General features: G+C 58.0%; 1 protein-coding gene across 1 annotated transcript in view; it reads right to left on the bottom strand.

Annotated features, from left to right (window-relative positions):
* Nucleotides 1–17,744, bottom strand: part of LAMC3 (laminin subunit gamma 3) — a 54,999-nt gene that overhangs the window by 20,559 nt on the left and 16,696 nt on the right. The window contains exons 4-12 of the mRNA XM_090274912.1: nt 14,259–14,425; nt 11,967–12,155; nt 11,773–11,890; nt 11,315–11,413; nt 8,786–8,922; nt 6,258–6,368; nt 4,120–4,312; nt 3,876–3,985; nt 1,419–1,637 (exon numbers count right to left, since the gene is read on the bottom strand). Coding sequence (XP_090131038.1) covers nt 1,419–1,637; nt 3,876–3,985; nt 4,120–4,312; nt 6,258–6,368; nt 8,786–8,922; nt 11,315–11,413; nt 11,773–11,890; nt 11,967–12,155; nt 14,259–14,425 — 1,343 coding nt within the window. The remainder of the gene's footprint in view (nt 1–1,418; nt 1,638–3,875; nt 3,986–4,119; nt 4,313–6,257; nt 6,369–8,785; nt 8,923–11,314; nt 11,414–11,772; nt 11,891–11,966; nt 12,156–14,258; nt 14,426–17,744) is intronic.

Genomic DNA, 17,744 nt, shown 5'->3' with positions numbered 1-17,744 from the left:
GACCACAGGGGCCCAAGGGGACAGTGACACAGACCCAGGGTTCTGGTTGTGACATGAGCCTCTCTGTTTATGGGGTCGGTGGGTTCTCAGAGACTCCCTAGGGATTGGGGATTCTGTGAACCCCCTTCTCCAACCCCGCAGCACCTGGACTCTGCTCAGAGTGGGGCACACTGGGAGGCCCCGGCCAGGGGCAGGGTGAGGAGCCTGTCTTCTGCAAGACTGCGCCTTGCAGAAGCTGGGGCTGAGGTGAACAGGGAAAAGAGAGGAAGCTGGGGGGTACATGTGGGGAGCATGACAACAGAGCAGGGTGGCATCCCAGGGGCACGGTCATGCCTGCCCCCTGACCACCGGTCCCTGCCTTGGCCCGGCACCCACATGCTCATTACTGCTCCTTCAGTCCAGGGTGGGGAGCTGTGGCCGCCCTGCCCCCTGGACAGATGAGGACTCGCTGAGCGGGAAGCCATGGCACAGCCAGGGACCCTGACAGATGACAAATGGGTCCCATCCCAGAGGCCAACTCCGCTTCCTCAGCAGGGGCTGCTTGGTGCCTTGCCTGGACGGGTTACGAGGCCCATCAGGGCTCGACTGGTGATGCCATGGGCACGAGGGGACGGGGCTCCTCACGCTGCATCTCCTTGTCCCCCCAGGCCAGCCGGCCCGTTCGTTCCCAGGCCACAGTCCTTTGCCAGCTCCACACGGAGCCTGAGGAGAGCTGAGCAGGCACCTCCCTTCTCAGAGACCCACCTGCTCCAGGAGAGGGGCAGTGTCCAGCCTCCTCCAGCACCTCCTGCCCCTGACCTCGAACTTGGGGAGGCCTGTCAGGGTTTCCTCTAATCAGTGGTTCTCAACCTTCCTAATGCCGTGACCCTTTAATGCAGCTCCTCATGCTGTGGGGACCCCCAACCCTAAAATTATTTTCGTCGCTACTTCATACCTGTCATATTGCTACTGTTATGAATCGTAATGTAAATATCTGACATGCAGGACGTATTTGCATTGTTACAAACTGAACATAATTAAAGCCTAGTGATTAATTACAGAACAATATGTAATTATATATGTGCTTTCTGATGGTCTTAGGCGACCCCTGTGAAAGGGTCGTTCGACCCCCAAAGGGGTTGCGACCCACAGGTTGAGAACGGCTGCTCTAGAGTCTGGGGATGACCCACTGGTGCTGAGCTCGTGGGAGGAGCAGCTCTGCCACCTGCCGGCTGCAGGGCCTCCCTGCACTCTCGGCCCCTCCCCTGGAAGATGGGACAGTCAATAATGATTTTTGCAGGATTCAGTGATGCAGTGGAGAACCACATCTAACTGATATTTAATCAGCATTGTTTTTCATGATCTCTGGCACATGCCCACAACTGGCCCCGTCCTGGATGTAGCCAGGTGGCCTTATGACGCGGTGCGGGGAGACTCACCTGTGTTAGGATCACAGGTGCCGTGCTGATTACAGGTACAGGGGATGCAGTTGGCATAGGGACCCCCCAGGGGAGTCTCCCTCTTGTATCCTGGAGCACAGGATTCACAGAACTGGCCCACGTACCCCGTGGGGCACGAGCAAGTCTCCACCCAGGAGGCTGGTGGGGAGAGCCCCCGCTGGGCCGACGTGAGCCGGACCTCAGTCAGGAACACTTGGCCTGGGAGCAAGGAGAGAGAATGTGAGAGAAGAAGAGAGTCCTCCACACGCGCTTCTCCCCCAAACCCTTCAATCCCACATGGGACAGGCTCGGGATTACTGGTCCACATAGACAGAGGCAGCCCATGGATCAATGACCATTTCTAAAAAACAGTCAGATAAAGAGTCAAAGAATATTGGATAATTTTTAGGACAAGAAATAGATGCAGCTGGAAATGGTATGAAAAGGCGTTCATTCTCAGGGGTTATGAAAAATGTGTACATTTAAACAGCGATGATACTGTTCGCAACGAGACTGGGGAGCATTGTAAACATCCATGCAGCAGAGAACGGGCCGTGAGGAACTCACGCGTGGACGTACGAGCATAAATCAGGAGGCTCTGCTTCGAGCCCTCAAGCAGCTCCAATCAGACCAAACTTCCTACAGAAAACAACTCAAAACTCTGGGCTAAATGTGAAAAACAATGACCTGGAAACAGGGGAGCACCCCAGAGCCGGTGGGGAGTACAGGACCCTTGTCATTGGAGCATGGACGGGCACAGCCTTTCTGAGGGAAAGCGTGGCAGCACGTAGCAACATTTAAAACGTGGAGCTAACGTTTCCACTGCGGGGGGCCCGTCCTGAACACAGACTGTGCGAGGGCACCCAGCCCCATATTCGGAGCTCTTCCCTAGTCCTGCGGCCCTGGGTGCAGCGGTTGGGAGCCGGAACCCACTCCTTGTCTGTGTAAGGGGCAAGGAACCGGTGACTCCCAAACCAGTAGAAAATAATTAGCAGCAAAGGGCAAATGGAATTAGAGGGTCCCTGAGCCACAGTTCACAGTATTAGCATATTTACAAATCAGAAAAGGGGCATTCCGCAGCTCAGCACAAATGCTTCTGAGGACAAAGAATATCTGAGATCAAAGGGGGGTAGGTAGTCATCACCAAACTCTGGGAAGTGGGAAAATGTAGCCAGACAGCCCAGCAAACAAGATAAATTTCAAAAAAGAGCTGGAGACAGACCTAGAACCAGATCACCCTGAGTTAATTTTCACCCTCAGTTAATCTAGTTAATCGTGTTAGATTGTAACTCCGGAGTATCCAGCATGGACAAACTGAGAAGGAGGAGGAGGGGGAGAGGGGAAGGCGGGGGCTTTACTCGCATTAGGATAAAAACAGCAGCCCCATCTTTTCAGCGCACACCTTGATTTGGCTTTTAGGCTGTGCCCAGAGCTGCAGATCTGTGCATAAACAACCACCTCGGTTACTGCTCAAGTCCTGTGTCCCGGTGTTTTTATTGTGAGCGTTTCTCACATCTATGAACAGGGGCGTGGCCAAAACTTCAAGGAGCATCTGGACCACGGGATGGTCCACGGTGCACAGAGACAGGCAGGTGTTTCCGCATGTAAGGACACACATCCACCTCCAAGGCACAATGCGAGCTGCACACAGCAAGGTGCCGAGGACTGTACTGTGACCATGTTTTCGTATTTAAACACTAGAGATGGAAGTCCTGCACGCAGAAAGGTCTGCAGAGACGTGCCCCAGACGTCATCAGTGGGAAGGGAAGCTTGGGGCGGGGCGAGACGGAGGGTCAGCACACCCACCCGCCTCTCCAGTTCACCTGCGCACCCAGCTCGGGCTGGTATAAGTGGGTGCCCTGGAAACACGTGCAAACTGAAGGCTGAGTGAATGACAGGGAAGTACTGAAGGCTGCTGGAAAGGGTGACCATGACATTCCTGCCAGCAGCCCCAGTGAGAGGGCCTCGGAGTGGCCTGGGGAGCAGGGAGGTTTGGGGGGGCAGGGGGATGAAGGCAATTCAACCACAGTTGCAAAGAGAAGGAACCAGAGCAGGCTGGGTTCCAGCCCCCATGCCGTGGACTTAAAGAGGCTGCAGGGAAGCCTGGCCACCTAAGCCAGAGTTCTCCAAAGAAGCAGATCTACCCCTAGAAGCAAACCGAGGATGTGTTTGTCACCACCATGGGCTCCTCACAATGGTGACTGCCACCACGGGATGGCAGAGGCAGGGGCTGCTTCGCTGGCCACACACCTGTCCCCAAGAGCTGCCCATCCTCAGGCCGTCACCTGTCCAGCCCCCACCTCCGTCTACCACTGCCCTACTGGTTATATGGCCTCGGGCAAGTGTCTCTACCTCAGATCCCTTCACAGCACAATGGGGACAATGGCCATTTGCCGTGAGGACAGCAAAGGAGCCTGGGCCCAGCTGCTGCTGGGGGGCATCCTTATCGTCACTGACCGGAGGGGCTTGGGCTGGTCCGGAGGCGTAGGGCCGTCAGATTGGCAAGTAGCCGCTGGAAGTGGAACGGGGGTAGTGGGGGGTCCACGTCCTCCGAGGTCTCCTGCAGCCTGGCAAGGGGAGGGGTCAAACCAGAACCTGAGGCAGGGCGCAGGGCAGACCACAGGGCAATCCCAGCATGCCTGGGCTGCAGGGACCCCCTGACCGCCCAGTCCCCCCTCTCAGGACAGAGCAGGACACTCACTGGAACTTGAGTTGTGCCTCCCCGGGCTGCCTGGTGTCCTCGGGGCCGGACAGGCTGGAGTAGCGCAGAGTCAGGGCCAGGCCCGCCCCTTCCAGCCTCAGCTGCACGGGGGGCGGGGAGCCCCCGGCGGGGACCCGGAAGGTCAGTGTGAGGGGCTGCCCGTAGCTGAACTGCTGGTCACCCAGGAACTTCGCTGAAGACAAGAGAAGAGGGCTCTGACAGTCTGCACTTAATTAGCCTGATTTTATTTTATTATTTTTGCAAATATCCACATTTTCTTTTTTTTTTAAAGATTTTATTTATTTTTAGAGGGAGGAGAAGGGAGGGAGAGAAACATCAATGTGTGGTTGCCTCTTGTGCACCCCCAATTAGGGACCTGGCCTGCATGCAACCCAGGCATGTGCCCTGACTGGGAATCAAACCTGTGACCCACATCAGCCAGGGCTTTCTTAGCCTGATTTTAAATGTCTATGTTGATGTTATCGGCAAGTAAACATCCAAACAAGAGAGAATGACAGCAAGTAGGAGACCCAAGGCCCTGAGCACAGCAGAAGTGCAGGGTGGCTCCCCCACACCCTGAGGTCACACGCCTGGCTTCATGCCCTGCTGTGACCGTTCTGACAGTTTTAGTGTTTTTATGTCTGAACTTGGGTCTTGTAGGTGAGGTCTGGCGGGACCCTGGAGTCTGTGTGGGAGCAGAGGAGACACAGGCCTCACGGCAGAGGCCCCCGGCGGCCCGCTCACAGTCAGAGCCCACGTGGACCCACACGCGTCAGAGCACAGGGAGACCCAACGCGAGGACAAGGGAGGCGAGCCCCCAGCGGTCACACCTCCCGCCGGAGTCAGAGCTGGCTTCCAGCAGGCAGGAGGCATCCTGGGAAACACAGGGACCAGAGCCCTGTCCTCGCCTTTCTTTCTGGGCTAGTTCTCTGGACTAGCTGGTGCTGGAAATCATGACATGGAAGGTAAGGGGACGGGGGTTCCTCTTCCTCGCTGTCCCGGACTCGTGAGAACTGCAGGTAGAGCGTGTTGCTGGATCGTCTGAGCATCAAGAATAAAAGTGGTGAGTCTGTCCACTGGCCTTGCCCACAGCCCGTGCCCGGCCCCCGGCAGAGAGCCAGCGACACTTCCTGGGGGAATAACTCCTTTTTCTTAAGAGCCGCGACAAAGCAGCCAGGGACCAAGGCGTGTTTCCTGTTCGTGGGCCGCTGAGGGTGGAGCACCTGCCCACAAGGGCGCCCGAGGACCCACGCCCCTTGCTTTCTGGCAGCAGGGCCCTCGCGTGCTGTGTCCATTCAGATCCTCAGACGCCTGTCCGTCCTCTCTGGCTCCTCTCAGAGGGGGGGAGGGAGCGGCCAGGACGGAGTCGGGGAGCCAGTGGACCCTGCGGCTGGCCACAGGCGCGCTAAGAATGGACTCCAGACTTCTGGTTCTAGGGTTCATAGTTTCTACGAGACCAAAGTTGCCCTAATTAATGGGGGTGTGGTTCAGAATAACCTAGAATTTTTTGCTTCTGCAGGAATCCCATGGTTCCAGGGCTGGGTGAGAGGCTGATGGGAAGTGCACAGGCGTTGTCTGGCGTGCGACAGTGACAGGAACGAGCCCTGGGGGGCAGTGCTGCGCCCAGGAAGCAGGGGGCCCCAGCACACGCCACAGGGCACGTGGTCGGCAGAAAAATGACCCCCGAGGGTGTCCAATGTCCTAATCCCTGGCACCTGTGAACATGTTACGCTGCATGTCAGTGGCCATTAAGACTGCAGGTGGAAACCAGGACCTTAAAGTGGGGAGGGTAATAGTGCTTATCCAGCAGGGTCTGACGTGCTCACCAGGGTCCTTAGAAGGCGGGAGAGGGAGGCAGAAGGATCAGAGTGATGATAATGGGCAATGCCGGGCCAGCTCTGAAGCCAAGGGACAAAGTGGCCTCCAGAGGCGGGGACAGGCCAGGCAACAGGTCCTCCCCTAGAGCCTCTGGGGGAAGCAGCCCTGCCCGCACCTCGGCTTTAGCCCAGTGAGACCCATTTCAGACTCTGACCTCCTACAACACAAAGAAGATAAACAGTGTTGTTTGCAGCCACTAACGGGTGGCAATTTGTCAAGAGCCGCGAGAGGAAACACGTCCTGCCCGTGGCTGCAGGTACCTGGTGCCGTGAGCTCCTCCTCGACTTCTGGGTTCAGGAGGAGCCCCCTTGGGCTCCACCGGGCGGGATGCTCTGTGTCCCCCATGCTGCTGGCCCGCCAGCCACCTGCTCCTGGACAGCAAACACACACACACACAGGTCCCTGGGAGACCTGGAAGGGGGGCCTCTGCCCCCACCCCCCAACTTCACACCTTTCCCTGGGACCAAAGGATGGTACCCAGAGGCCTGAGCACAGCCTGAAGCAATGGGGCCCTGGGGCGGGAGAGACGGTCTAGAGACTGGCCACGTGGGGATGAGAGCTGGCCGGTGCCCGCAGCCAGCCGGTGCCCGCAGCCAGCCGGTGCCCGCAGCCAGCCAGCTCAGATGCCCATCCCAGAGCCGGGTGTGTGTGGGGGGCATGTCTTAGAGTGGGAGGTAGCCCCAGGAGAAGCTTGAAAGCTCTGTTTGGGGCCTGGTCAGATCTCCAGGCCTGTGCCGCCCCTCTGTGGGCACGACACGAAGACACGGCCCGGAGACCCCAGTGCGGGGTGCTGGGACATCAGCGCAGTTTCTAAACATGCTGGACTTCAGAGAACTTCCTCTCTGGTGACCTCACCACCCTTGTCCTTCAAAGGACATGTCATGAGCCCCAGTGCACCCAGGGAGGCTACCTGGTGAGACAGGGGTCACGCCAGGATGGGAACCCAGGCCTTCTGGTCCCCAGGCTCAGTTCAGCCCACACCTGCTCTGGTGGCGGCCGTCTGGCCATCACACCAAGCACAACCTAGCACAGAGCAGTGACCACAGGGGGCAGGGGGATGGGCTGGAGGCCCAGTGCCCAGGGCACCTGAGCTGCGAAGGAGGGATGAAGGGAAAGAGGTCAGAAAAGGAACATCCAGGGCTCTTCTGTGCCAGACTAGGGTCTGCCCCTCTGGCTGTGTGACCCCGGGCAAGTTCCTTAAACTCTCTGAAGCTGCTTCCTCGCCCGCAAAATGGGGGCAGTGAAATACTTATGGTCCCAGTAGCAATTCTCAAAGTTTGTTTGAATACTCTGGGGAGATCCCTGAGACTCTTTGAGGGGGTCCATGAAGTCAGACTGTCTTCTTAATAACACTGAGACGTTATTTGTAGTTTTCATTCTCTCTCTTCCACACGAGCAAAGTGGGATTTTCCAGAGGCTGGGAGACGTGTGAGGTCCCAGCGGACAAGATGGCGGAAGCCGTGGTGAGAACCAGAGGACCTCGGTTAAGCCCGACCTTGAGGGGATGCGCAAAAATGTAGACCGAGCAGCTCATTTCTCGCGGACCTGTCTTCCAGAAAGTTCTTTTCTCGCGGGTGGGCGTTATTTTTTATTATAAGTTCACTATTATTGTTTTTTAATATATAGTTCTTCTCAAATTACTGTTTTAAGGTCTGATACAGAAAATACCCACATGAACAACCCACACAAATAAAAGCGCTCGGAGAGCCTCCGTAATGGTCAAGAGGGTAAAGGGATTCCGAGACCAAAAGTTTGAGGACTTCCGTCCGAGGGCGATTGTGATGAACCCAGGGCCTCGCTCAAAGTGACAGCAGACAGTGCTAGTGCGCTGATGATCTGTAAACGGAGCCCCGTCTCACGCCCACATCCCCGACGCTCTCGCCGGGGGACCACAAGCCGGCCCCCGTTTCAAGCCCCCCTCCGCCCAGCTTTCTGCGCGGCGTCCAGCAGAGGGCGCACGGCCCCCACGTCTGGGCGCCCCGGAGCCGGGGCCTGAGTTTCCATCCCTGGCTGACACTCGCCTCCTCCTCCCGGGGACCCTGTGGGGCACCGCAAGGGTCCGCGCAGGCTGGGGTTTAATGCAGAGTTCAGAGCGCCACCGCTTTCCTACGCTAGAGATGCACCTGTGCCGCCTGGAGTAGGGAAACTAGGGCACCCCTGGACCCTGGACCCAGGACCCAGAGGGAAAACCTGTACGGTGGTTAAGAGCAAAACTCAGACACTGACAAACCCTGGTGCCAACAACTAAGTTATGTGACAGATCTCTTCTGGGCCTCAGGGGCCTCGTTTATAAAATGGAAATGAGAGCACCTACCGGCCGGGGACTACGTGAGGTCCCCCGAAAAGAAAGAGCACAGTGCCTGGCATGCAGCAGGTGCTCAAGAAACAGAGGTCAGGAGACGGAGCCTAAATCCCCAGCACTGGGACACACCACGGGAGGACCATCTTGACCTCGAGTGATTGGAAATTCCCCCACAGGACCCAAAGGCTACCCTATACCCAGCCCCCCAGCCCGGCCCACAACCACAAAGGCTGCTGGAGGCTGAGGAAGAGGCAGGGCCAGCAGGGAGCCGAAGGGTGCAGGGACGTTCTGGGGGCACTGGTGGGCACAGGGGGGCACATGCTGCGAGGCTGGCCACATGGACCTGCGGGAGGCATCTGAGCTGCGGAAGCTGCCCCTCTTTCCTCTCCCTCCCACTCCCCACTGCAGGATGGCCGGGAGCACGATGGCCACCGCACCTGGGCTGGGAGAGACCGCTCGGCGGGGGGCTGCGGGGGCTCTTCTTACCCTGGCAGAAGTCGGAGAGGATGTGGTGCACCCGGAACCCGGCCGCGGTCGCACACGCGTTGGAGTGCCCATAGCAGAAGCAGTGGGAGCAGCCGGCCGGGCTGTGGGGCTGCAGGTTAAAGGTCCCCGGGCGGCATCTGAAATGAAAGCAGGACATGCCCACGGGCCAAATGAACCGGCTGGACTCAGGGGCTCCCACCTGGCCTGAGGCGAGCCCAGAATTCCTGGGGAAATGTAAAAAAAAATTTCCCCCCGTTTCCAGAAGAGCTGGAAAGCTAGCACACAGGATCTCACAGCCTCTTCCCTCCACTCCCCCTCATGTTAACACCTGACAATACCACAGCGAAGACATTCACATTGGTTCACGTTCCTTCCTCAACTCAGACTTTATTCAGGTTTCCCCCCTCCCCCCATGAATGTCTTTTTCGCTCCAGCATTCCCTCCAGGACACAGAGTTGCCTTTAGTTTTGTCCTTAATGTCTCCTGATCTGTAACAGCTTCTTGGTCTTTCCTGGTCTTTCATGACCTTGACACTTTTGAAGAGTACTGGCCTGATATATTTTGTAGAATGCCCCTTGATTTAGGAGCAGCCTGGGGCGACGAGTCTGGGAAACAAATGGAGGTGAAGCGGCCTTCTCATTCCAACACATGGGGTAAATGATCCCCATGGGACATCACTGGTCACGTTAACCTTTGCCCCTCGGTCAAGGTGTGGCCTGCCGGCTTGCTCCACTACAGAACTCATACTCTGGTTGTTAGAAGCAAGTCACTAAATCCAGCCTGCAGTCAAGTGGAATTCAGCTCCACTTCCCAGAGGGGGTGGTGAATAAAAAATTGAGGACAATGTTGAAACTACCACAGTAATTGATATATATTTTGAGGGAGCTATTTTGGGGCAATGGAAATAATCCGTCTCTCCTTTAAGCTCCGCCCACTAATTCCAGCAGTCAGCAGCCTACAGAGATGCTACTCTGGAATTCCAACAGTGATTTTGCATTTCCCTCATTCCTTCTACGCTTATAACTTGGAATTTTTCTGCAAGGAAGATTTGTCCCTCTGTCCCTGTGTATTATTTATTCCCTCATCTATTTATATCAGTGTGGACTCATGGATATTTATTTTATTCTTTGGCTTATAATACACTAGTATCATTATTTATTTTGTTGTTCTAATTGTTCCAGTTCTGGGAACCCTCTCAGGCTGCTCCTGACACAGGGCCCTGTCCTGGGCTGGGGTTTGTCTGTTTAGCGTTTTTGTTTTGTTTTGTTTTTCTTTTTTCCTGTTTTTGTTTGTAGGCACTTCCTTGTTTTCTGGCACTACAAGACACTCTGGGTTCGCCCTGCATTTTCCCACCCCAGCCCTAGAAGCAGCCATTTCTCCAAGGAGCCATGGAGATTCCTGGTCTGCATCCCGGGCAGCTCCACGGGGGCCCCCCCATGTGGAGGAATCTGACCCATAAGAAGCTGCTGCTGATCCCAGGCCCCGCAGGCTCTGAGGAACCAGTCTCACCAGGCCTCCCATTTCACAGGTAGGCAGACTGAGGCCCGGGGGGAGGGGGGGCCTGCTCAGGTGCGAGCTGGTGTGGCCAAGTCACGGGAGACCAGGTGGTTCCTTGACTCCTCTCTGCCCCCTCACTTGAGGGGTCTCTGGGGGAGGAAGATGAAGCAGGGAATCCAGTTTCCACCCCAGGGCCCATAGGCCATGTGGGGACAAGGCCGGGGGTGGCCTCAGGCTGGCCGCGGTGGGAGTCAGCCAGGGCCAGCCATGCGGCTTTGGCACTCGCTTCTTCCTGGACCAGTACGGGCTCAGCGGGGACTGCCAGGAGCAGACAGTCCACAGTACAATGTTCTGTCCAGCACTTCACACACAGGGCTCGGGGCCAGAGCAGCGGGGTCCCTGCGCTGGCTGCAAGGGCTTCAGAGGTCAGAAACATAGCCGGGAAGAGGACAGTGTGCACCAAAGGAGAGAGACCCACGTTCATCAGCCAGTCCCACCGCCAGCACTCAGAGGCCCCAACTCCATGGAGGAAGACTTTGGAAAGTCCTTCTGTCTCGCTGAGCTTTAGATGCGCCATTTGTACCGTGATACGATGGCAAATAGGCTTGAATCTCAGCTTAGTAGGAGCTTCTCAGAGCAGGGCATAGCAAAGGGTTCTGAGGTTAGGACGGGGCTCGTGGTAAAGACTACTGTGCCCATAATGACATCTGCCCTGGTGGGAGATGGGAGGGTTGTGGTATGAGTACCACGTATTTGCTGTCCCTAGATTAGAGAATTCCTCCTGTCCTTTCCAGCTACTTCTTTTCAGGATTCTGAGCTAGAAAAAAAGATGTGTTTTCAAGGCTAGTGCACCATCAGTGGTGATGGGTCAAAGCATAAACAGTGTAATGAACCTGCAGACAGCCTGGTGGTCCCGGAGGGTGTCAGGTGCTGGGCTTGCAAAGTCTGTGAGGCCCATGCCCCCAGCTCCTCCCACTGCCATATGCCCTGAGGTCACTGCCAGCAGGATTATTATCAGATTGGCTCACTGACCTGTCACAAAGGCTGCCTTCCACATTTTCTTTGCAGGGACAGCGCCCACTGTTGGGGTCACAGGTGCCCAGGCTGCCAGCAGGATTGCAGGTGCAGGGTCTGCCCAAGAGACAGGACAAGGGGAAAGGTGTCCGATGAGCAGCTCCAGAACAGAAATAGCTCATCCTCCTTGGAAGGAACGTCTCCATCCCTCCCCACTCCGGGGAGGACCAGGAAGCACACTAACCCCGGAGCCTACACCGCCCCTTTGGCGTTATTGTTCCCCCCTTGCCAAGGAAGTGGCCCATCCACTCACATGAAGAGCGAGCCATCTGCCTCCCCACCCATTCATCCATCCATCCATTCCTGCATCCACTCACTGATCCATCTGTGCATCCTTCCATCCACCATCCGTTCACCCAATTCCCCTGCCACATGCCCCACTGGGCTGTCCACAGCAACCTCACGGCCGCCCTCACCTGCAGCCTCCCTCACTGAGTGAGTGGAACCCAGGCAGGCAGCGGTCACACTTCCAGCCCGTCACAGTGGTCTTGCAGACGCAGGTGCCCGAGTCATCGCACTGGAGGAGCAGGGAGCCTGGGGGAAGAAGGGCACAGGGCAGCAGAGGCCGGAATGTGGCGAAGCTAGGGGCTGGGGCAGTGGGCCCGCTCACCTGCCGGGTGGCAGTCGCAGGGCCGGCAGGGCGTCGATGGGTCCCAGCGATAGAAGTTCTCCCGGCAGTGCTGGCAGTGTGGCCCGGCCGTGTGGTCACGGCAGTGCAGGCAGCGCCCACCGTGGCCCGTGCTACGGAAGAGCTCCCGGTCGAACACACACTGCTCAGAGTGGCCGCTGCAGTTGCAAGCTGTGGGCAGGAGGCGGGGGCGGGGGGCATGTCAGTGGCTGCGGTACGTGGTGGGAGGGGAGTCCGTGCCAATCAGCCTCTTTGTGCTGAATGAGCAGGCAGCTTGAGGAAGATCAAAGATGGAGTTCAGGCCCAGTTTGTTCAATGATATGGAGACCAATCAATTGATCTTCCAAAACAGGATACTCTTATGAGCAGAGGAGGCACCATTAGTAAATACACCAAAATACAGGACTGTCCCAGACAATCCAGGATGTGTAGTCAGCTGGTCATGAATCACAGGCCACCTTCTAGAAGGCAGTGTGGCTCACTCCAGCACCTCTTGTGGATCCTCTAAGCCATTAATTGTGTGAATCTGGTCCCCAGTGGACAAGAGGTAACTCAGCATGGAAAATATAAGTCACCCTTCATTCGCTCATTAATTCATTTTTAAAAAGCCCAAAAACCACCTATGCACTGGCCATGCCTTGGCTCTGGGGGTGAGCCTGGGGGAGGGGCACCCAGCTTCTGCCTACATGCTGCCTGCTGTGGGACAGAGGCCAGATGCAGTGAGCCAGGTCCTCTGGGGACCAAAAGGAGGGACCCTACAGCTTTCCTGCAGGGATGGCACAAGCCTTCCTGAAGGAAGTCACAGCTACAGTGGCATCTGGGTGAGGGCAGGAAGGAGCTGGCCAGCGAAGGAGGGGAGAGTCCCAGGCCAGAGGTGAGAGCAGAGGGTGCACTATTGGCAGCCGGAGAAGCAAGATTCGCCGAGTGCCTGCAGGGGATGGGCGTGTCCCACCATGGGCAGGGAAGGGGGTGGGGATGCTGTACAGTGTGACAGGACAGGGAGGGGTACAGGGGCAGCTGTGAGGTGAAGAGGTCGACACAGCTTGATTGGGGACGTGAGGCAGGGCAATAGACTTCCCCTTGGAGCAGGGGGTCTGGGGGCGGGTTAGCAGAGTGAATGTAATCACATCTGCACTTTAGAAAGCACCTGGGGCTGCAGGCAGAGGGGGCAGGAGGCTGGGCAAGCAGAGAAGAGGGGGCTTCAGTGTCCAGAGGAGGGGCAATGGGGTGCTGGCTGCACAGAAGGACACAGTTGGGCTGAAGGGACATGGACCAGGTTGAATTCAGGGCTCAGAAGCTGCTGGGACTGGGGGTGGCGAGGGGTCAGGCCTGAAGTCCCCGCTTCCAGGCTGGTGCCTGAGAAGACAAAGGTGTGACCACAGGGGTGAGGGCGTGACAAGAGAAGCAGTCTGGCCTTTTGTGTCCCCACCATGGAGATGGCCCCAGGCTCGGACAGGTGAGCCAGCCAGTACAGCTTCCTTGGCCCTGGGAGGACTCCCTGGTGGAGGCAAGCCAGCGAGGGCAGCAGGAACCCATTAGGGTCACGGCGGCCCTTGGCAGCTCCTGCAGACAGCAGCCTGTCCCACAGAACAAGCTGTCCCCGCCTCGGCCCAGCTCAGGCTGCCTGTGGCCCAAGTCCGAGAGGACGGAGGCCCAGAGGCCAAGCCTGCCACGAAGACACTCCTGCCGGCGGCAGCAGAGCAGCTGCGGTTGGTGCCTGGCAATACCTGCTATACACAAGAAACCTGAAGCACGCCAGATGACTCTCTGGGGAGATAGGACAGGGCTTGGGGACAGGGGGAAGTCCTGGGAGGTAGGCAGTGGGTCCTCTCCCCCACCCTGTGCACAGCCCCACGTCCCTAGAGAAGGTATGACAGCCCCGTTCTCTCCAGATGTGGTCGAAGCCACATCGCAGGGGGCTGGGACATGAAAGGGCCGCCTGGGGTCTGCGGTTCGGGCTGTGTGGGCAGGCCAGCACCCCCTAGGACCTTGGGTGGCCTGGCTTTCATTAGCAACTGCGGTTGGAGCAGCTAAAACAAAGGAATAAGTTGGGGATCTTCCCAGGCCCCCCACCACGGACACCTCCACAGTGAGGGACTCGGTCTGGGGGAGCTATTCGGGGTGCGGGAACCGACGACGCAATGCCCACTGCCTGCCCCCCTTCGGTGCCTCCTCACCTCGTATCCCAGCTGCCACCAAGCCCACCCAGGAGCCAGGTCTCGGGGAGTCTGCTTCCCAGCCTGCACCCGGCCCCCAGAGCCCCAGGACACTCACGCAGGCACTCGTTGGCGGCCCCGGCTGTGCCCCGTGCCCACGGGCGGTCCTGGAAGAAGGGCAGGCAGCGCTCACAGTCCACGCCCGTGGTGTTGTGCTGGCACCAGCAGACCAGCCGGCCCGCTGCGTCGGGGCCACACTCGCTGGCATGGCCGTTACACTTGCACCTGGGAAAGAGCATGGAGGACGGGGTCCGGAACCGAGAGGACACCGGCAGAGGAGGGGTTCATCACCAGGAAGCCCTGCATCCTGGTGCACCCAATGTTACGGTTCCATCATGGAGCTTTATTGAGCACCTACTATATGCCGGCAGAGAAGGAAAACTCTGACTCCAAAAAACCTCCGCTGCCTTGCGGCATACCTCTTCAGGGGAAAGGCTAAGGGAGTAAACCCCGACAGAAAATCCGGAGCCGGAGTCCCTAAGGCGGTTTGACGTTGTAGTCAACACCGGCAACTCCTGCGGCGCACCTGAAGCCAAGCTGTATTGACTCCGTCTTTCCCTTGGACCCTTCAGCTGCGAAGAGAGGGGGGGTCTGCTGCATGGGCAACAGCAGACCCTCCATATCACCCTGCCCAGGCCCTGTAGCTTCAGCTTCACTGGAGAGGACACTCCAGCGTCATCGCAAGATGTCGATTCAACACGGGAGGAGACAGATACCGTGTCACTCCCGAGTCGGACTGCACAACCGTTCTCGGCGGTGCAGATAGACTCTTAAGAAGCTACACCATTGTCTCTCGAGACGGACGGCTGCCGATACTATATGCCGGGCAATGGTAACAGAGAACTGGCAGCGCTCGGTTGTTCTGAGCCCTGTTGACATGTAACCCCATCGCACTTCACAGGCCTGCTCTAGCCCACTTCATGGATGGAGGGACCGAGGCACAGAGAGGCCACCCAAGGCCACCAGTTAGTAATGGTAAAGTTCGCGAGGCTGCCTCTGCAGGCTCCTTCCCAGGAGAAGTCCCCCCCACCCCCAGGGGCCAAAAGGGACCCAGGAAGAAGTCCTGTCTCCCAGGTTTGAGGGTGGGCCAGCTCACACGGCAGCGGGCAGGAGGCGCCCCATGCCCTTGTCCTTTGTGTCTAATGAGAAAGAGGCTGCTCCTCACAGAGGACAGTCCCCAGCTCACCTTGAGTCCCCGGGAAGTGTGTGCCTTGGAGGGCAACCCTGGTCCGCGTCCCACCTCCTCCACCCCCCCACAGGCCAGGGGACAGCCGGAACTGGGCAGGAGCAAAGGTGCTCTGGGGACCATCACCGCGCCCCCCGCTCCCCCTCCCCCCAGCCATCCTGAGGGGCCAAACCAAGCTACTGTGAGGACAGCCGTGCCTTCGGGCTCCCAGCTTTCCTCCACGCCGCCCTGACCCAGGACTGGCTCACATCTCCCTGGGCCGCTGTGGCCGGAGGGACTGCAGTCATCCCCGTTTCCCAGAGGAGCAAACAAAGGCTCAGGACATCAGTGACGGGCATCAGTGACAGAGCTGGAACGTGAGCCTGTTCTCCCCTGCTCCGGGCAGACCCCAGTTTCCGGACAGCTCTCTAGAGCCACTTTGCGGTTTCCCATACACTGTGTCCCACGCACGCTCTGAGCCAAGCGGGCACCGAAGGATCCCGGGCCACGGCCAGCACGCGTGGTGCTTTCTCTGCTTTGGGGACACAGGGCCAGGGAAGGGCGCCGGGCACAGCTTCCTGGCCAGGCCTCCCTGGGAGCCCAGGGTGGGCAGGTAACACCCTAGAGTTTCTGGCAGAGGTGAGGGGGGCACCAGGCAGTCTAGGGACAAGGGACCACTTGTATCCCCTAGAGGTTGCTGCCGGCGTCGCCCTTCGCCATGAAGCCCTGTGACCCCAAGGGAAGGAGTGGAATTTGTGTAGGCCATTGTGGGACACGGTCGGCTGGGCCACCTGCTCCCTGCCAGCTGCTGCCTCAGGGTGGTCTGGCTCCAGCAGCTGGGGCCCAGATGTGCTCTGGGTCAAAGCCCCCTGACGCAGGTGCTGGGACTCACTGCCACCTGCCATCCTTCGGGAACACCTCCTCCCCGTGGGGGAGAAAGGGGCCCTCCCAGACACCCCCACTTCTCCTTCACCCCAAGCCCCAGCCTCCCCTGGAAGGTGCAGACACGCTGACTGCAGGCAGCCGGGCCCCGCGTCCCTTCCCAGACGTCACCACCTCTCCAACGCCACCCAAGCATCCCTGAGTTACAGAAACCCCCGGCTTCCTACCTCACCAGCCATCCCTCCCATGTCGAACTGACTCCCCATCCTAAATGGCTCGGACCCACACCTTCTCCTGCCCTACTGCACCTCCCGCCACCACACCGACATTCGCTGTGTCTCCTCTCCACCCCGACATGGATGGCAGGGCAGGGGGTTGGGGCGTTTGAAAAATCCAACCCTGTTACTACCTGGCCAAACCTCGGACAACTCCCCTCTGATTGTGGGATAAAAATAAACTGTGCCGCCCTGACCGGCGTGGCTCAGTGGGCTGGACATAGTCCTGCAAAGCGAAAGGTCGCCGGTTCGATTCCCGGTCAGGGCACATGCCTGGGTTGTGGGTTTGGCCCCCCGTCAGTTGGGACACGTACAAGAGGCAACCAATCAATGTTTCTCTCTCACATCAATGTTTCTCTCCTTCTCTTTCTCCCACTCTTTCCCTCTCTCTAAAAAGATAGATAACTATTTAAAAAATATATAAATGAACTGCATCCACGGCCCAACCTTCCAGCTACCTCCATGCCCTCCATTCCAGCCCCAGGGCCTTCTCCGAGGTCCCCGAGTCCCAGGCCTGCACATGCTGGCCCTCTGCCCGGAATGCTCACCTCCCCCAGCTCCGGCAGGTCCCCATCCGCAGAGCAGCCTCCCTGACCTGCGCACACCCTGCCCTGGCCTCCTGTCCCTGTCCTTCTGGGGCGTGTGGCCACGTGTAGTGGAGACCGATCTGATGACTGTCTGCCACCCCACGAGAGGGGGGCAGGAACATGTCTGTCTTCGTCTCGACTTTCCAAGAAGGAACCCGATGAGCATTTACGTTGAAGACATCACCTGCGCCTCCCATGGTTCCAGCACCCGCCTGGCACACCCAGTACCGGGGGCCACATGTGAGGCCGGCTTGGGATGTGTACGGCCCCTGCTCCTTGGGGAGGGGACATGCGTAAACAGACAAACTACAACGTGCGTTGACTGATGTCAGAGAAGACGGTGGCCAGGACCAGAGCCCAGACAGCATAGCCTCACGTCCCACGTGAGAACGGGGGCCAGGGCGTGGTGACCTTTCCGCGTCGTGGCCTGGGGCTCTGGAGCAAGCTGAGCTGTTCCTCCTGCACTGAGGCCTCAAAGCCTCATTAAAAAGTATCTGGGTCCCCATGAAGCCCCCTTACACTGCAGTTTACCAGGACTTCTGGGAGGGAGTGGGGTTGATGGGCTTCACTGCTTATAAAATCAGGAGTGCTGATCTCAAAAAAATAAAAAAAATAAAAAAAGGAAACTTTCAGAA

The sequence above is a fragment of the Furipterus horrens genome, unplaced genomic scaffold, assembly GCF_987537825.1.
Source record: "Furipterus horrens unplaced genomic scaffold, mFurHor1.1.pri manual_scaffold_4, whole genome shotgun sequence".
NCBI lineage: Eukaryota > Metazoa > Chordata > Mammalia > Chiroptera > Furipteridae > Furipterus > Furipterus horrens.
Note: the sequence above shows the minus strand (reverse complement) of the source record. Positions and strands in the feature narration are given on the sequence as shown.